General features: G+C 42.1%; 1 protein-coding gene across 1 annotated transcript in view; it reads right to left on the reverse strand.

Annotated features, from left to right (window-relative positions):
- Positions 1–20,634, reverse strand: part of LOC132398412 (transcription intermediary factor 1-alpha-like) — a 158,308-nt gene extending 137,674 nt beyond the window's left edge. Inside the window, exon 1 of the mRNA XM_059977796.1 lies at positions 20,224–20,634. Within this exon, the coding sequence (XP_059833779.1) occupies positions 20,224–20,491 (268 nt within the window). The 5' untranslated portion in view covers positions 20,492–20,634. The remainder of the gene's footprint in view (positions 1–20,223) is intronic.
- Between the last annotated feature and the right edge of the window lie 337 nt (positions 20,635–20,971).

Here is a 20,971-nt window from a genome sequence, read left to right on the forward strand (position 1 = left end):
CTGTCCTGGGATTGGAAGACTGTTTATGTGTACGATATAGTGGGAGGAAGGAACAGGGCTTGTTTTGTGTACTGTTTTGTTGTGTTCTGTGTTTTTCTGCCGACCATGTTGGTGCTGGAATCCATGGCAACGTTTGCTGGCTGCCCCTGGCAGGTATATTGGTTGTAACACAAATGACGCACTTCACTGCATGGTTCAGGGCACATATGATAGATAAATAAACTTGAATCGCAGAAAATGACTCTTCTGTCATTTAGACAGAAAGGAGAAAGAGAGAAAAGGCACAGGAGATAAAAGCAAAGGAAACCTAATTACTAAGCAAGGCCAGAAGAAACAGAGGTGACACAAATGACAAAAAGCAGGGACATCGCCAGAGGGAAATTCAGGCGCTGGGAGCCAATCTACCAGAGACAGTACAAAGGAACAAAATTTGGCAAAAATCAGGATTCAGTTTTTGGGACCGCACTGAAACCAGGAGAGCAGATCATAGAAAAAGAACAAAAGGGAAACTGGTACAGAATCTACCAAAGATGCTTCAAACAAAAAATTATTTCTGGGACTTACAGCATATTGTTAAAGATAATACAGGTAATAGATAGGCACTTGCAAGCATTGACATATGTCAGTTAACACTGGAATGGATGTACAGAGCAGAGAATCTTCCCACATATTTAAGGAAAAGCTGTAGACTACTCAATGCTGGGAACAATAAACTCTGAGAAAGCCTGGCTGGAGCGTGCACCCACTGAAACTAGTCCATCCAGTACCATCACAATCAACACACAGGATACTCGGATCAGTGTCATATGCTCTTGGACCACGACTCCACTGCAGTTGGCATGTCATCATCTGAAAACCATCTGTTATCTGCTCACTGGCTGAGCATTTGACTGTGCTTGAAGAAGTCAATACTAGCTAATTGAGTGCATTTTAATGAGGTTAGATACATGGGAGGCTGCAAGAAGGGATGTGTCAGTCCTATTTACAGTAGATGGACTGTGTTACCAAGGTTGCATGTTCTGAAGTTAGAGTCATCTCATCACCCTCTCCTAAGAGCAAGTGTGAGGATTCCACATGTTACCCATCAATGTACGAGCGCAGGAAAAAAGGAAGATTTAAGAAAGGCATTGAGCTGTAGGGAGGTAATATCTTTGTGGATGCAACTCACTAAGCAGAAGTTGGTAAAATATAGCTAGGAGCGTCACTGAAAGAACCCACCATTTGAGCACACAGTGAGCAGAGATGCTGCTATGACTAATCTCCCTGAGTTTTCATTATCCAGTTTGCCTCCAATCCACTGACAGAGTACCTGGCTGTTTGGGAAAAGCAAGGGGTAAAATCAACAGGTGGAAATGTATATAGTGAAACCCTGTTATAACACAATCATTTGGGTCCATAAAAAGTCATTGCAAAAAAAGCGTGGTCGCGCTAAATCAGGGTTCAAGAAAATCAGCGTTGATTGCCACTAAATCACGTCAGTGGGCATCATCTTTGCTAGCCAGTGTATGGTCTGGGATCATCTTGTAGCAGAGGCCTGTTTTGTCACAGTTGTACACTTGTTCTTCCACATAGCCATCTTCTTTTAAGAGTTTTTAGTTCAGCCGGGTATTCGCTGGCAACAGCACTGTCAGCTGAGCGAATTTCTCCTGATACTAACACTTGAGAAATCCCATGACGGCATTTAAACCGGTCTAGCCATCCATTGCTAGCTTTGAACTGTCAGGTTTCTCGGTTGATCTGCTTGTCAAACTTCTCGGCTTGAGCTTTGAGAATAGGACCAGAAATTGGAAGGCCTTCTGAGCAAGCTTGAATGAACCACTCGCACAGGGAGTTATCGAGGCAGACATCTTTGGCCATCTTCAGGCATTTCGCTTTTAGTCCTACTTCTTCTTCAACTTTGCAAAGTGACGCGCGTAACTTCTCATTGTGAGATTTCCAGCCACAAAGTGTTGATTCCAGTATCCCAAGGCCTCGTGCAACTTGAGTTTGACTTTTAGTCTTGATCATGTCAAGTGCGTGAAGCTTACCTTTCACAGAAAAAGATTTTCGTTTTCTAGCAGATTGTTCCATTTTGAGCAAAAAAAGGTTCAATGACTCACACAAAATGCTGGTGGAACACAGCAGGCTAGGCTGCATCTGGTCAAGACCCTTCGTCAGGACCAACGGAAAAAAGAGATAGTAAGAGATTTGAAAGTGGGAGGGGGAGGGCGAGACCCAAAATGATAGGAGAAGACAGGAGGGGGAGGGGTGAAGCCAAGAGATGGGAAGTTGATTGGCAAAAGGGGTACAAGGCTGGAGAAGGGGGCATATGGATTGACATGGATGGACATGGAGCCCAATGACTCATCGCGTTATATCCAAATTCACGTAAAATCAGGGTTTCACTGTATATGCATATCCCTATGATAAGCACACTTCTGCAAACTGCAAATGTTATTTCAAAGTTCAAAGTCCAAAGTTAATTTAGTATGAAGGTAAGTACATGCAACCACATGCTACCCTGAGATCCATTTTCTTGCAGGCATTCACAGAACAAAGACATACAGCAGAATCAATGAAATAAAAAGCTAAACACAAAGATTGACAAAAAAACATGCAAAATAAGACAAACTATGCAAATATAAAAATGAGAACAAATAACAATAATACGTAAATAACACAGGGAACACAAGTCCTTGAAAGTGAGTCCACAGCTTGTGGAATCAGTTCAGTGTTGAGGTGAGTGAATCAGGAGTCTGATGGTTGAAGGGTGGTAACTGTTCCTAAACCGGACGGTATGAGACCCAAGGTTTGTGTGCCTCTTTCCTGATGGCAGCAATGAGAAGCAACATGGATGGTGGGGGGGGGGGGGGGTGGAGTGCTTGATGATGGATGCTGATTTCTTATGGCAGCCCTCCTTGAAGATGTTCAAAGTACATTTATTATCAATGTATTATACAGCCTTGAGATTCATCTCCTTATAGGCAGCCATGAAACAAATGAGCCCATTAACAAAAAAGACCATCAAGCACCCAATGTGCGAAGAGTTAAAAAAAAACTTTTTCTTTTGTTTGTCATAAGTAATCGCTGGGCTTCACCAGCGCTACCTTAAGCCGAAAGATGTGCTCAGTTTAAAACAAGGCCAAAGTGGGAGGATGGACATTTCAGAAAAGCTGCTGTTGAAGGATGCTTTGAGAATCCTACAGATTAAATGGGAGAAATAACGGTGACAACACTTGGGTCAGTGGGGGTAAGTGCTCCCATGGAAGTTAGATCCAGTGACTTGGGAATGACAAAACTAACTGAAAAATAAGAAACCTCTGGAAGGGGCCTTAGGGAGGATCTAAAGAAGGGTTGCTATTTAAAGATGATAAATAGGTGGTATCCACAACTCAGAAAAAGGATTTCCTCTGAATGGGTCCAGGATGTTTAGCAGCAGGGCATCATTGTGAGGAGGAAATGGGAGAAAAAACAAATGCAGTGCCTTAACAGAAAGAGGATGTGAAAGATCCCTGTCACATTAATAATCAGCTCCAGAAATATAGACAAGTACCTTTATGAGCACAGCCAGTGATTGGAAAGACCCTGTCAGTGCATGCAGAATGATTTTATTGGACTTCATCCAAATTCCAGCAGGGAGGATAAATATTTTCTAATTCTGGTAGATAACTTCACTAAATGGATTGCTATGCAAAACAACTACTGTACTAACCACAGCCAAGATTGCACTTTGAGTTATGCTCCAGAATGGGACAACTAAGGGTCCTAGAACCTGATCAGGAGAGACACTTCACCCCAATTCAAGCAAGTTTTAGGCCATTTGGGTATTGAAGAGAGATTGATAAGCAAGTGACCATCTATAATCTTCATAAATTGGATGGTTTGCCTGGAGAATGTCAACCAGGTTTTCTGCATTTTGAATGTGGACTTGGACTATAGTCTTTTTCCGGTCTTCTAGCCTTTTTTGTATTCTGTGTTTTTCGCCCCATCTTTCTCATTTTTTTTTGTATGGGGCTGTGGAGGGAAGGATTTGGGGGTCGATGTGCCCATTCCATTTTAATTTGCTTTATTGTGTGGGGGAGGGGGATTTGGGAGTTGATGATCATGTTGCTGCTCTTTCCTTTCTTGGTTTCGTGCTAACCCAGAGAATTGAAGTAGTTCAGAGCTGTAGACCTTGATGATAAAATAACCTTTGAAAGTCTGAGTTGTCAAGTGCATGAATAAAATAACTGAAAGACATACGAAAAGATACAACAGAAAAAAATAATAATCTGAATATAGCACCTATTGATAAAATGAAAGGGAGCCAATATACCTGTTGATGCTTAATCTGACAAAAAGACAGGAGGGAGAAGTATGTCAAGATCAATTATGAGGACAAGTAAAAAGTTAATTGGAAGAGTTGTAGAGGATAAATACAACATGGAACATGAAACAATACAAGCCCTTTGGTTCACACTGTTGTGCTGATCTTTTAACCCTTTAACATCAATCTAAACCTTCACTACCACACAGTCCTCCATTTTTCCATGTGCCTATCTAAGAATTTCTTATATGTCCCTAGTATATCAGCATCTACCACCACCCATGACAGCATGGCCATGTGAAGGCCTTGGCAGACAGGATTAAGGAAAACCCCAAGGCATTCTACAAGTATGTGAAGAGCAAAAGGATAAGACGTGAGGGAATAGGACCAATCAAATATGACAGTAGAAAAGTGTGTATGGAACCGGAGGAGATAGCAGAGGTACTTAATGAGAACTTCGCTTCAGTATTCACTACGGAAAAGGACCTTGGCGATTGTAGGGTTGACTTACAGCAGACAGAAAAGCTTGAGCATGTAGATATTAAGGAAGAGGATGTGCTGGAGCTTTTGGAAAGCATCAAGTTGGATAAGTCACTGAGACCGGATGAGATATACTCCAGGCTACTATGGGTGCAAGGGAGGAGATTGCTGAGCCTCTGGTGATGATCTTTGCATCATCAATGGGGATGGGAGATGTTCCAGAGGATTGCAGGGTTGTGGATGTTGTTCCCTTATTCAAGAAAGTGTGTAAAAATAACCCAGGAAATTATAGACCAGTGAGTCTTACTTCAGTGGTTGGTAGGTTGATGGAGAAGATCCTGACAGGCAGAATTTATGAACACCTGGAGAGGAATAATATGATTAGAAATAGTCAGCATGGCTTTGTCAAAGGTGGGTTGTGCCTTACGAGATTGATTGAAATTTTTGAGGATGTGACTAAACACATTGATGATGGTAGAGCAGTAGATGCAGTGTATATGGATTTCAGCAAGGCATTTGATAAGGTACCCCATGCAAGGTTTATTGAGAAAGTAAGGAGGCATTGGATCCAGAACTGACTTGCCCACAGAAGGCAAAGAGTGGTTGTAGACGGGCCATATTCTGCATGGAGGTTGGTGACCAGTGGTGTGCCTCAGGGATCTGTTCTGGGACCCCTTACTCCTAGTGATTTTTATAAATGACCTGCATGAGGAAGTGGAGGGATGGGTTAGTAAATTTGCCAATGACACAAAAGTTGGGGGTGTTGTAGATAGTGTGGAGGGCTGTCAAGAGGTTACAGCAGGACATCAATAGGATGCAAAACCAGGCTAAGAAGTGGCAGATGGAGTTCAACCCAAATAAGTGTGAGGTGGTTCATTTTGGTAGGTCAAATACGATGGCAGAATATAGTATTAATGGTAAGACTCTTGGTAGCATGGAGGATCAAAGGGATCTTGGGCTCCAAGTCCATTGGACACTCAAAGCTGTTGTGGTTAAGAAAGCATACAGTGCATTGTCCGTCATCAATCATGGGATTGAGTTTAAGAGCCCAGATGTAATGTTGCAGCTATGTAGGACCCTGGTCAAACTCCACTTGGAGTACTGTGCTCAGTTCTGGTCGCCTCACTACAGGAAGGATGTGGAAAATATGGAAAGGGTGCAGAGGAGATTTATAAGGATGTTGCCTGGATTGGGGAGCATGCCTTATGAGAATAGGTTGAGTGAACTCTGCCTTTTTTCCCTGGAGTGATGGAGGATGAGAGGTGACCTGATAGAGGTGTACAAGATGATGAGAAGCATCGAACATGTGGATAGTCAGAGGCTTTTTCCCAAGGTTGAAACAGCTAGCATGCGAGGACACAGTTTTAAGGTGCTCGGAAGTAGGTACAGAGGAGATATCAGGGAGAAGTTTTTTTTATGCAGAAAGTGGTGAGAGTGTGGGATGGGCTGCCGGCGACGGTGGTGGAAGGAAAAACGACAGGTTCTTTTAAGAGACTCCTAGTAGAAAAATAGAGGGCTATGGATAACCCCAGGTAATTTTTAAGGTAAGGACATGTTCAGCACAGCTTTGTGGGCTGAAGGGCCTGTATTATGCTGTAGGTTTCTTACGTTTCTATGTTCTACACACCTGCTATTTTCTGAGATTCCCCCCCCTCCCCCCATACATTTCCTCCAATTCTTCTTAAAATTAGGCTTTCCCCGGTATTAACTGTTTGTCTCTGGCTATTCAAGAGTCTCCATCTACCCATTCAGACAATGCCTCTTATCATCTTGTATACCTCTATCGTCATCTCTCATCCTCCTTCGTTCCAAAGAGAAAAGCTCTAGCTTGCTCATCCTCTCCTCATAAGTTACACTCTCCAATCCAGGCAGAATCCTCCTCTGCACCATCTATAAAACTTCCACATCCTTCCTAAAAGGTAGTGACCAGAACAGAACACAATATCCTAAGTGCAATCTGACTGAAGTTTTATACATTACATCATGACTCTTGAGTTCAATCCCCAACTAATGAAGGCCGGCACACAACACACCTTCTTAACCACCCTATCAATTCGTGCCACAACTTTGACAGATCTATGGACGAGAATCTCAAGATTCCCCTGTTCCTCCACACTGCAAAGAATCCTGCCATTAACCCTGTATTCAAGTCTGACCTTCCAAAATGTATAATTTTACACTTTTCGCCCCTTACTTGGTGTCCTTACTTTTGCTATCAACTGGACATCATATTTTTGGCAAATTTGTCTTAGCTTTTCAGTCAAGCTGCCACTGTAAGGCACAATAACTGTTCTAGCTGGAGGTTGTCTTTGTTGTGATGTTGCATGCTCCATCCCTTTCTCAATTGTGTGCATAGAGTCCAGACACACAAATACTCAGTCTACCCGAGCAGGGTATCCTGCAGCAATTGTCTCACTTCCTCACAGCATGTCATTTCCACATTTTGCAAGGCAGAAGTCAGGAATGTGACTGAATACCCTCTACTGCCTGGATAGGTTCAGCTGCAACAACTCACAAGAAACTTTACAGCAGTGCAAATAGCTCGCTTGGTCACACTCCATTCACCACAGCTCCAATACTGGCACACAGGGGCTGCTGTGTACACCAGCTACTAAATACACTCTGCTCAGACCTCTAAAATCCACAACCTTTGCGCTGAGGAGGGGCATTTACCACATGGGAACAACACTGCCTGAAGATTCCCATCCAGACTGCACACCATCTTGACTTGGAAATACAGCGGATTCCAGTCAATTGGGGCAGCCAGTATTTGGCACAACTTTTAAGGAACAAAAACTAATCAAGAAGCTAGCCGGGATTCCCTCCGTTTATTTGAAGACTACGCCACTTAATTGGCACAGGAGACTGTTGCCAAAGTTTCCAAGTGCGTCAGTCGCGTGCGCTAGTGTAGCCTTTAAATGCTACACTGTGCTGAGAGCAATTTTTTTAAATAGTGTCAGTTACACGTGCTCATGTTCAAAACCCAGCGATTTTTATCACTGAGAGTTGGTGAGAAGTAAGTGGTAATACAATTCATAACTGTGGCTTCAAGCATTCAGGCTTGGAAATGTCAGAAACTGCTAGGAGTGAAAATGAAACAATTTCACTACTTCAACAATTTAGGAACTACGAAGAATTTGAAGGTATCGACAATCATTTTGAAAGTTACAATGAAAATGAAGATTTGGAGGATGTAATCGTCAAAAGCATTCTGTGAGGCAGTCCATAATCTGCACTAGGAGTCTGAGGTGATTTTGTTCATTATGGTCAATCAAAAGAACATTGAATAATTCCAAATAAGAACTACAGTTTTATAGTTCTATAGTAGTATTGGTAGTATTCTAATTTGTTCTATATTTTATTCATATACATAATTCCTTACTCAGTTAAACTGTAGTCTGCCTTTTTTATATGTTTTTAATTATTTCTGCGAAAATCTGGCTAACTGGGGCAGCCGCTTAATTGAGCCAATGTCTCCCAGATAACCAGAATCCACTGTATAACACCAATTTCTTCTCCTTCACAGAATCTAAATCCTGGAACTCCAACACCGACAGAAATGCGGGAGTACCTGCATCAGGGTCAGCAGCAGTTCCAGACAGCAGCTCACCAGCACCTTCCAAAGGGCAATTCAGGGTGGGCAATAAATACTGACCTTGCAGGTAGCAATCAGATTGATATGATGGTTGGTACAGACACACTGGGGTGAAGGCAAATTAGTTTATCATTGTCACAAGCACTGAGGTACAGAGAAAAGCCTCCGTCTGTATCCATTCCATACAAACTATTTAATCATATCAGTGCACTGAGGTAGTACGAAGGAAAGATCAGTGACAGAATACATTAGCGTTACAATTAAAAAGAAAGTGTGAGCAGACAGTAAGTTGGAAGTCCATGACAAGTTAGATCGCAAAGTCAGGAGAGCCTGTTTCTCTATCGTATCGCCTAGTGAGGCCCAGCGTATGGCAGGTCACCTGGGTAGAAGCAGTTGCACAGGAGCTGCCATATTAAAATCCAACTGTGCCATAAGATTTTACTCAGGAAAGCTCACCACCCTGTCAAGAGACCTAACAGCAATTGCTGTTCTCTAATGTTTCTGAGCAAGAGGATTCTATGCCAGCTCCAAGATCAATCTAACCCTTCCCTCCTACAAAAGCCTCCATTTGTTTTTAATCATCTATGCACCTAAGAACTTCTTAAGTGCCCCCAGTGTATCTGCTTCAAACACTTCAACGCATTCTCCACTCTCTATGTAAAAATACTCTCTGTGTAAAATCTTAACCTCTGACATCCCCATCCCCCATATTTTCCATGCATCACCAGTGTAGCTTGCTTCCATCAAGATGCTGAGCTCACGGCCTTTGCTGGCCCAGGGTTTCACTGTGGTGCCAAGATTCACAGGACAGACAACCCTCCTCCAATCAGCGCTTCCTAACCCATGCTGCCACTTCACAATAGGAAACTGCTCCACCCATCAACTGGCTCCTTGAAAGTGTGACCCAATTGTTTGTATTCTCCCTTCCTTCCCCTGAGCCCTCAAACTGCTTCCTTTCCATTACTGATACAATTCTTATTTCAATACTCTAACTGACATCAGCTATGCTTTTAGACACGTCCTCATACTGGTAGAGACCCTGTTCATATTACATAATGTCCATTTGTACGAGGGAAGCCATTAACTTTTTTTGTAAAAAAAAATGGCAATATCGGGAATAGACTCTTCAATTCCAATTCTCAAGTACATTTCTGTTAGGTTTGTCATCTATATTAATGATCTGGATGATAATGTGGTAAACTGGATCAGCAAATTTGCAGGTGGCACTAGGATTGAAGGTGTAGTGAACAGCAAGGAAGGCTACCAAATCTTGCAGCAGGATCTGGACCAGCTATGAAGATGTGCTAAAGATGGAAGATGGAACTTAATGCAGACAAGTTTGGGGTTTTGCACTTTGAGAAGACAAACCAGGGTCAGACTTACATAGTGAACAGTAGGGCACCGAGGAGTGCAGTAGAGCAGAGAGATCTGGAAATATAGATATGTTAATGAGATACAACTGTGGCATCACAGATAGATAGTATCGCAAAGAGAGCTTTTCGTACACTGTCCTCCATAAGTCAAAGTATTGAGTATGGGAGCTGGGATGTTATGTTGAAGTTGTATAAAATTTGGCAAGGCACCCACCCACAAAAAAAAATAACAATAAGATTAGAAGAGTACAGAGAAAATTTACAGCACTTGAGGCTGTAATTTATGGCACTGAGTTATAGAGAAAGGCTGATCCAGTTTAGAACTTCTTCCCTAGAGCATAGGAGAATGAGGGGAGATTTGATGGAGATATACAAAATTGTAAGGGGTACAAATTGGGTAAATGCAAGCCGGCTTTTTCACTAAAGTCATGTAAGACTAGAACTAGAGGTGATAGGTTTCGGGATGAAAAGATTAAGTATTTTAGGGGAACTTGAGGGGGAACTCAAGAGGGTGAATGGAGTATGGAGCGAGCTGCCAGCAGAGGAGGTGAATGTGGATTTGACTGCAATATTTAAGAGAAGTTTGAATAATTAAGGAGAGTACGGAGAGCTATGGCCCGGTTTTATTTTTCATATGAACCTCATTGACTCCTGTCCCAACATTGGTTCAGTATTAATGAACTGGAGGTGAAATTCAAACACAACAGCGCACTATGGACGTTGAAAGTTACTGAGGTACCCTGTTCCAGGAGGCAATTCACCTCTGAAATTACTACAACACTTATCAGTCAAAAGGGTTAGGAGGATGAGACTGTGACTGAGGAAAGTAGTGCAAGAGCATCAGCCCTTGCATTTGACCAACACTGTGAGATCTGTGGCCCAGGGTCCACTCCATAAGGAAATGAAGAGAAACATGGTTGTAATAGAAGGGAGCATTTTCAGCAGTAATAGATAACAGTCTCTGCAGCTACAACTGATAGCCTTAAAGACTAGATTGTCTTGTTGGTGGTAGACTTCAAGAGAGTAATTTGGAGTAAGAGGAGAAATAGCCAGCAGAAATGCTCCTAATGGAAATCAATGACCGATTGAACAAAGAATCCGTCCTGCCGAGCCCAAATTAAAAAGCAAAACCACTAAAAATAATCATCACTGGATTACTGCCTCAACCATGTGCAATTCATCTCAGAGTCAACAAGATCAAAAATTTGAATGCGTGGCACATAGATTGTTCTGAGGAAAGTTTGATGATTGGTGCTGGGACCTTGGTTGCTACGTTAATATATTAATGACTGTGAATACAGGATACTTGTGGATGACATAAAGGTTAATTGTATTGTGGTCAGCAAGTTTGTTTAAAGTAGAACAGGATATTTACTACAAGGAAAGCTGGGCGAGGCATTGGTAGATGGAAATTAATTTGAACAAGTGCAAGGTGATGCATTTTGGGAAGGCAAATAGGAGGAATACATATCTAGTAAATGATAGGGTGCAAAGGAGTGTTAACAAACGAGGGGAAGCTTGAAGCTTGAGTGCACAGTTCCTGGAAAGTGACAACAAAAGTAAATAGGATGGCAAGATGCACAATATGCTCGCCTTGACAGAGCAGAGCATAAAATATATAAATAGGGACATTACTGCAACCTGTGTTTTTGTAAAGTTGCAGCATATACAGTTTTGGTTGCTGTACTATAAGCACACAGCTGCACTAGAAAGAATTCACCAGGATGTTCCATGGATTGTAGGATTTCAGTAATGGAGAGAGAGTAGATAAGCAGGGCTTATTTTCCATGGCGCAGAGGAGGCCAAGGTGTGACCTAATAGAGGTATACAAGCTGCATAGATATGCAGTGGATTCCGTTAATTAGGCCGTTGGTTAATCAGAACAGCTGCTTATTTGGGACAACTCTCAAAGGACAAAAGCTAAATTGAGACAATAGCTAGGGTTTCCTTCATTTATTTGGGACATTGAGGTCAGGATATTGTTCATCAACTATAGCTCAGCATTTAATACCATCATTCCCACAATCCTGATTGAGAAGCGCAGAACCTGGGCCTCTGTACCTCCCTCTGCAATTGGATGCTCGACTTCCTAACCGGAAGACCACAATCCATGCGGATTGGTGACAACATATCCTCCTTGCTGACAATCAACACTGGCGCACCTCAAGGGTGTGTGCTTAGCCCACTGCTCTACTCTCTATATACACGTAACCTTGTGGCTAGGCATAGCTCAAATACCATCTACAAATTTCCTGATGATACAACCATTGTTGGTAGAATCTCAGGTGGTGACGAAAGGGTGTACAGGAGTGAAATATGCCAACTAGTGGAACGGTGCCGCAGCAACAACCTGGCACTCAATGTCAGTAAGACGAAAGAGCTGACTGTGGACTTCAGGAAAGGTAAGACAAAGGAACACATACCAATTCTCATAGAGGGATCAGAAGTGGAGAGAGTGAGCAGTTTCAAATTCCTGGGTGTCAAGATCTCTGAGGTTGAACCTGGTCCCAACATATCAATGTAGTTATAAAGAAGGCAAGACAGTGGCTATACTTTATTAGGAGTTCGAAGAGATTTGCCATGTCAATAAATACACTCAAAAATTTCTATAGATGCACCGTGGAGAGCATTCTGACAGGCTGCATCACTGTCTGGTATGGGGGGGAGGGGAGGGGGCTACTACACAGGACCGAAAGAAGATGCAGAAGGTTGTAAACCTAGTCAGCTCCATCTTGGGTACTAGCCTACAAAGTACCCATGATATCTTTAGGGAGCGGTGTCTCAGAAAGGCAGCATCCATTATTAAGGACCTCCAGCACCCAGGGCATGTCCTTTTCTCACTGTTACCATCAGGTAGAAAGTACAGAAGCCTGAAGGCACACACTCAGCGATTCAGGAACAACTTCTTCCCCTCTGCCATGCAATTCCTAAATGGACATTGAACCTTTGGACACTACCTCACTTTTTTAAATATACAGTATTTCTGTTTTTATATGTTTTTAATCTATTCAATATACATATACTGTAATTGAATTACTTATTATTATTTTTTAATTTTATTATTTTTTCTCTTCTATATTATATATTGCATTGAACCGCTGCTGCTAAGTTAACAAATTTCATGTTATATGCCAGTGATAATAAACCTGATTCTGATTCACTATGCCACTTAATTGGAGCAGGAGACTGTTACCAGTTTCTAGCTAGCATCAGTTCCATGCCTTGCATGGCCATTAGATACTTCACTGTGCTTACACAAATCAGTTTTTAATTAGCATCAGTTACGTGTGTTTACATTCAAAAAGCAGTGATTTTGTCATTGATAACTGACAAGAAATAAGTAGTAAGACAACTTGGCACTGTTTTGCCAAATGCACATTCAAGCATTCAGGCTTTGAGATCCCAAAAACAACCGGGAGTGAAAATGAAACTATTTCACTATTTCAACAATTTAGGAATTACAAAGGTATTGACAATCATCATAATGAAGATTTGGAGGGACACAGTTATCTAAAGAATTGATTGGGCAGTCCATCATCTGCACTAGGTGTCTGCGCTGATTTTGTTCATTTGCAGTCAATCAAAAGAACACGTCAGATGAATTAGTCCGTCGCTAACCATTAGGAACTAATACAGTGTTATACTACTGGAGGGGTAATGCTAGTGTTCTCATTTGTTCTGTATTTCATTTAAATACATGAACTGTTACTCAGTTAAATGACAGATTGTCTTTTTATGCCTTTTAACTATTTCTATGAAACTTTAGCTAATTGGGAGAGCCGCTTCATTGAACCAAAATGTACTGATTCCGATGTGTCCCGATTAACCAGAATCCACAGCATCAGACACTCAGAATTGCTTTTCTCACAGTAGGGGTTAGGTTTAAGGTGAGCAGAAGGAGTTTAGAAACAGTTTTCAAAAGAATTTTTTTTTGAGAGAGAGCTTTTCATTTCTGGAGAACAATGCCAGAGGAAGTGGTGGAATCAAATGCAAATATTACATTTGACAGACATTTAGATAGACACACAAGGGCAAAAACAGCAGCAAACAGTCCTAATGGTCAGGCAAATGGTTTTAGTTTAGGTGGGCAAAAAGATTGGCATGGACATAGTGGGCCAAATAATCTGAAGGTGTGTTGTACAACCACAGCTAAAACAAGTACAAGGAAATCAGAAGGTAAGAGTGTCTTCACTTGAATCAAAATGGGACCAGTTTCTGCAGAATCAAAAAAAAAACACTAGATATAGCTATGGTTTCAAATGAAGTGTTAAAGCACATACAGGACTCAGATCTGAAATGTTAACTTTCTCTTTTCATGAATGCCACCTGACTTGTTGATTGTTTCCAGCAGGTTCTGTTTTTAATATAATCATAACCAAAAGCCTGTCAGTGAGGAACAGCATGTAAAACCAATCACTTTAACTAGTGTAAGGAAAAAGGGTAGAAAGAAATAATAAAGGCTCACTATCTGACTCCATGTAACATTCAGAACAAGGAACACACACAAAATGCTGGAAGAATTCAGCAGGCCGAGCAACATCTATGGAAAAGAGTAAACAATCAATGTTTTGGGCTGAGACCCTTTGGACTCCTAATGAAGGATCTCAGCCCGAAAGATCAACTGTTCATTCCTTTCCATAGATGATGCCTGACCTGCTGTGTTCCTCCAGCATTTTGTGTGTGTTACAGAAATAAATGGATACTACCTAGCATATTTTTCAAAGCAATTAACAATTTGTTGGAAAACTCAGCAGGTCCAACAGCATCTGTGGGGGGAAAGAACTGATGGCATTTCAAGTCAAAATCCTGCAATAGGACTTTCCTCCAACAGAAGCTGCTCAACCTGCTGAGTTCCTCCAGCAGATTGTTTGTTACTCCAACTTCTGCAATATCTGTGTCTCCTGTTTTTCCAGAGTGTGCTTGTAAAGCAACAAAGGCTTGGAATTAAACATTCCAGGATACTCCTTGTTGAAAAAAAAGGCAAGCAAAATAAAAATGGAGACAAAATCAGACATGAAGATGTGGATGCTGGATATTGAAAATTAAAACAAACAGCTGGATGGAAATACTCAGGTCAGGCTAAATTTTTAGTTAGAGAAATAATGTTTCAACTTCATTGCACTGGAAATGGAGGACTGATCTTGACAGTACAGAATGAGATAAAAGCCATGAAAGGAACAATCTTAACTCAAAAAAAAATCAACGTAAAGATCAGTTTGGATGAAGCTAAGAAAATACAAGGGGCATAAAACACTAAAGCAACTACATACAGAGAGGCCCCAAGAGAATATTGGTAATTGAGGAAACAACATAAATCAGAAAATTAAAGGTGTATGTAACAAGGTAATACAATAATCACGGGGTATTTAATCTACATAAAGACTGAACAAGTCAGCAGAAAGATGAAACATTCACATTGCCTCAGAAATGGTTTATCATGAATATATTCTCAAGCAAATAAGCGATAGGTTGGTTATTTTAGATACTATACTGATAAGTATGAAAATGTCAAATTATTTACCTGGTAGTTAAAGGGTGTTTGAGTAACATAATTAAAGTATGATTGAGTTTTATGATAAGAAAAGTGATTTAGTTCATCCTGAAATCTACGGCTTAAATAGAAATAGTATAAACTGTGACAGGATAAAACATGTCTTTGGTTGATTGGGAAACTACATTAAAAGCCATGATCATAAAGAAGCAATGACAAACAGTTCAAGAATTAATACAGATCAGCCAATCATGTGGCAACAACTCAATACATAAAAGCATGCAGACACGGTCAAGATGCAACATGGCCTTCAAAGATGAAATTTTCAGAGTTCAAAGCTTCATGTGCCTGTCAGAATAAAAGGCAATGATAACAAGCTTTCAGAACCTTGGTTTTCAAGGGATATTGAGGCCCTGGTTAAGAAAAGAAGAGGTGCATTAGCAGGTATAGGTAGGAGGAACAAATGAAGCTCTTATGGAATATAAGAAATGCAAGAGAACACTTGAGAAAGAAATCAGGAGAGCTTAAAAAAGGCATGAGATTGCCTTAACAGACAACAGGAAAGAAAATTCTAAGAGGTTCTACAGATACGTTAAGAGCAAAAGGATCGCAAGGGACAAAATTGGTCCTCTGGAAGATCAGAACTGTAATCCATGCATGGAGCCAGAAGAGATGGAGAAGATCTTAAATGGAATTTTTTCATTTGTATTTTACTCAGGAAGCAGACACAGAGTCTATAGAAGCGATGCAAAGCAGCATCAAATTCATGGAACCTATACAGATTGCAGAAGAGGGGTTGTTTGCTCCTTGGAGGCAAACTAGGGTGGATAAATACCCAGGGACTGACAAGGTGTTCCCTTGGACCCTGTAGGAGGCAAGTCCAGAGATTGCACGAGCCCTAGTAGAGATATTTAAATCATCCTTAGTGACAGGCGAGGTACCAGAGGATTGGAGGACAGCTAATACTGTTCTGCTGTTTAAGAAAGGCTCTAAAAATAAACCAGGAAATTATAGGCTAGTAGGCCTGACATTAATAGTAGGAAAATTATTGGAAGCTATTCTAAGGGACTGGATATATAAGGAACTGAATACTCATATATCTAAATATTCATACTGATTACAGATAGTCAGCATGGCTTTGTGCAAAGTAGTTCATTTCTAACCAATCTTATAGGGCTTTTTCTGAGGAGGTTGCCAGGAGAGTTGATGAAGTTAAGGCAGTGGATGTTGTCTACATAGACTTTAGCAAGGCCTTTGACAAGATCCTGCATGGGAGGATGGGCAAGAAGGTTCAGTTGCTCAGCATTCAGGATGAGGTAGTAAATTGGATCAGACATTGTCTTTGTGGGAGAAGCCAGAGAGTGGGTGTAGATGATTGCCTCTCTGACTGGACTAGTGGAGTGCTGTCGGGATCGGTACTGGGTCCGTTGTTGTTTGTCATCTAGATCTGGATGAAGATGGTGTGGTTAACTGGATCTGCAAACTAGCATGTGGCACCAAGATTAGGGGTGTGTAGCGGACAACGGGATCTGGACCAACTGAAAAAAATAGGCTGAAAAAATCACAGTTGGAATTTAATGCAGACAAGTGCAAGGTGGTGCACTTCGGTAGGACTACCCAGGGTAGGTCTTACACAGTGAATGGTAGGGCACTGAGGAGCATGGTAGAACAAAGAGACCTGTGTGTACTGGTCCATAATTCAGTGAAAGTGGCTTCAGTGGCATAGGGTCATAAAGAAAGCTTTTGATAGATTGGCCTTCATAAATTGAGTACAGGAGATGGGATGTTATGTTGGTGGGGCATAATTTGGATATTATGTGCAGTTCTGGTCACCTGCCTTCAGGGATGATGTAAACAAGGTTGAAAGAATACAGTACAGAGAAAAATTACAAGGATGTTCCCAGGACTGGAGGAGCTGAGTTACAAGGAAAGATTGAATACGTTATGACTTTATTCCTTGGAACATAGAAGATTAAGGGGAGACTTGATAAAGACATACAAAATTATAAGGGGTATAGACAGAGCAAACGCAAGCAGGCTTTCTCCACTGAGGTTGGGAGGGACTATAACTGGCGGTCATGGGTTAAGGGTGAAAGGTGAAAAGTTTAAGAGGAGCACAAGAGGAAGCTTCTTCACTCAGACGGTTGTGAGAACATGAAACGAGCTGCCAGTGCAAGTGGTCTATCACTGAGCAGCAGTGAACCATCTGATTGGCCTATCAGAGTTCTCTTTGGGAACTAGTTGACTTGATCAGCATGTTTGATCTGGCTGTTGTTCACGATTGCACTTAAAAAAAAGTGGTGCATGTGAACATGATTTCAATATTTAGGAGAAGTTTGGATGCATATATGGATGGTAGGGGTATGAAGGACTATGGTCCTGGTGCAGGTCAATGGGAGCAAACAGTTTAAATTGTTTGGCACAGACTAGATGGGCCAAAGGGCCTGTTTCTGTGCTGTGCAGTTCTAATGACTCTATAAAAGGTTCAGTTGTTATTCTAACCAAACATCAGAATGAGGAAGAAATGCAATCTGAGCGACTTTGACAGTGGAATGATTGTTAGTGTCAGAAGGGTAATTTGAGCATTTCAGAAACTGCCGATCTCCTGAGATTTTCAAGCACAATACTCTTTAGAATTTACAGAGAATGGTGCAAAAAGACATCCAATGAGTAGCAGTTCTGAGGAAAAAACACCTTCCTAATGAAAGCTCAGAGGAGAATGACCAGACTAGCTTAAGCTCACAGGAAGGTGACAGTAACTGCAATAACCCTATGTTACAACAGCGGTGTGCAGAAGAGCATCTCTGAATGCACAACACCTTCAACCTTGAAGTGGATGGGCTACAGCCACAGAAGGCCACAAACATACACTTAGTATCCACTTTATTAGGTACAGGAGGTACCTAATAAAAGAGATGTGCACTCATTGGCCACTTTAAGACAAACTCAGAGGGATAGCTATTTAAATTAAGGGCAGTATTAGATCATGAAAAGGTCTTTTTAATTTGCCAAAAAGTTGCAAGGCCGAGGATTGGGAAAATTTCAGAAATCTGCAGGACTATGGCATTGAAAAGAAAAGGGAAAAGAGAGTACAATGATGACCTAACAAGGAACAAAAAGCTTTCACTAATATATAGAAAGACTAGCTAACCTTAATGTTGATCACATATCCACTGAACCAGAAGAAATTATATTTAGAAATAATGAAGTGACAAAGTAAATATTTATATTAGTCTTCAAGAATTTTTTTTAAAACTCTCAAAAATAGTGGAGATCTGCAGGTCTTGTGAAAAGGAAGAGCTCAAGCAAGCAACACCAAGCTAGTGTTATTCAGTCTCTCCACTTTATCACAGACATTGCAGTCTGCTTAGTCCACCCCTTCCCCTTCTCTGCAACTCAAAATACTTTTTTTTCTATTTCAGGTTAAAGGTCAACAAGCTGAAAGCAGTAACTCTGGATTAGATTTCATCTAGGCCTGGCGATTTATCGACTTTGAGAGGTACTTTATCACTTTCTCATTTACTATGGTTATTTTATGTAACATTTCACACTGGCCTCCCTTAACTGCCACATCAATATCTTCTGTAAGGTGTTCGTCTTCAATCTCCACACAGGTTGCCGGTACTGTGTCAATTTGCCCCTTTCTTGCCCAAGTTATCTTCACACTCTTTAATATACTAAAAAAGTCTTCGGATTTGCTTTGATTCAAACAGCCTTACTTTATTAAGTTGTCTTTGATTTGCTGATTTCCCTTTTAATATCAACCTTCACTATCTACTCTTCTGCTGGGGACTAGAGTCGGCCCTCCCGCCCTTTTTCTTTGTGGGAACACGTTTATCCTAAACCTAGTGTATCGGCTTCTTAAACGCTCCTTTTTACTCCAAATGAACCATCAAAACCTAATTTTACAATAAACGCTTTCAAATAAAGTTATGTGCCAAAGCTCATCTTTTTAATAATACTTCTGTTTTATATACATTTCAGCTGTTGGCATACAGTGTCAGATGATGCGTGAAATTCGCCAGAAACCCAGTGATTTGTGTTACTGCATTGTGGTTAACGTGAGATAACTACACAAAACAAACAGGCTGTAAAAGGACTCTACCTCCCAAGAGGTCCCAGCCAGAGCAAAACATTGATCTCCGGTTGTTTTCTGATTAATTGTGACAGCCTCTTATAACATGACACTTTAAAAGCAAGTTTTTTTTTGGTTTATCAGAGACGTTATAATGAATATTAATAAGATCAGACCTCCCGTTGACTTCACTCTGGCTGGAGAGACTAGCCGGCCAGCCCTACAAAGCCCTCCCTGCGTTACCCGTGGCTTTTGAGCGCTTTGACCGCGATGTCAAAGCGCCAAATTGCCCATCCTCTCAAATACCCCTCGGCTTCCATTTGTGCAGAACTTAATCAAAAAAAAACCCAGTATAGGGAGGAAATGAGACCAACGCAAATTCGGATGAAAAGCAGGATTCCGAGAAAATGTGGTACATTGTCACCGGAGCCCAGCCCCGTGTGACAGATAGGGTAGGGTGGCTCCTATTGTCCATTACCTTCAAGCCGTGCATTATTCTCCCTCTCTACATAACTGGCCAGGCTGCTAAAGTTACAGGAGTAATAAACATCTACGGATGGATTACACCGTGGAGTGGAGCAGAATTGGGATAGAAGTGGGGCTTAAAACGTCAAATGCGAGTGTCAGTTCCAAAGTGGGTGCAACTAACAACAAAAAGTCCTTTCAGAAGGGAGCTGTGAAGGTGGGGGTGGGGTGGTTCGAGGGGGCGTTCTGCAGGCGACCGGGACCCGCGTCTCTGTGTAATGGTCCCGGGTGAGAGGAAGGAGCGGCTTGACAAAGGGTTGTGGACACTAGGCCCGCAGCAAGCCTGGGAATGGTGGTGGTTGTGTGCACTGGAGCTCGGTAATCCGTGCACTGCGCAAGGGGGCGAAGGTGCGAGGGTTTGCAGGAGCTTCTCCCTCCCAGCCCCGGGTGCCTACTCACTCTGCTGCTGCTGCTGCTGCTGGAGAGAGGAGTCGGCCAGGCTGCCCGAGCCCTGCAGCACCAAGTGCCTCTGAGGCTCGGGCAGACACTTCTTGCAGAAGGAGTGCAAACATGGCAGCAGTTTGGGATCTCGACTTTGGAAATTCTGCTTGCAGACGGCGCACGTCTCCAGCAGGTTGAGCTGGGCTCCCTCCGCCTTGTCGCCTTGTTCCCTGCTCTCCGCTTCGTTTCCTGTGTTCAGCCCGGGCTCCTGCGGGCTCTCTGCCATCTCACGGCTGCAGCTTCAGGCTGGCGTTGCCCCTGCAATTCCCATCCGTCTGTGTGTGTATGTGTTCCTGCGATGTGGGGGGGTGGGGCGGCGGGGAGCTTGTTATTTAATCCATCCACATATTTGGCCGTTGCTGCCGTAGGAAGCGCTCCTCGGGCGTTCAGATTCTCGGCTGCTGTCAAATGTAAGAACTGCTCCATCTCCCGGGCACAGAGCGCCATTGAGAAGCGGGCAAACCACGTTCATCCCTGCACGTCACTGGCTCTCTGTTAATATTAATAACCCGCAGCAACAGGCGACACCAGCCCAGGCTGCTCCACAACGGGGCAGCTCCCTGCAAGATGGGTTCGGATTTCGGCCGGTGTGGGGCAGAGGCTGCACAGTGCACAGGAATAAAATGATGACGATTGGCTTCTATATATTGGAGGAGATTGGCTTGTGTGCTTCGTCGAAAGCAATTGTTAAATGTCCTCTTGGCTT

Source organism: Hypanus sabinus, chromosome 8 (assembly GCF_030144855.1).
Source record: "Hypanus sabinus isolate sHypSab1 chromosome 8, sHypSab1.hap1, whole genome shotgun sequence".
NCBI lineage: Eukaryota > Metazoa > Chordata > Chondrichthyes > Myliobatiformes > Dasyatidae > Hypanus > Hypanus sabinus.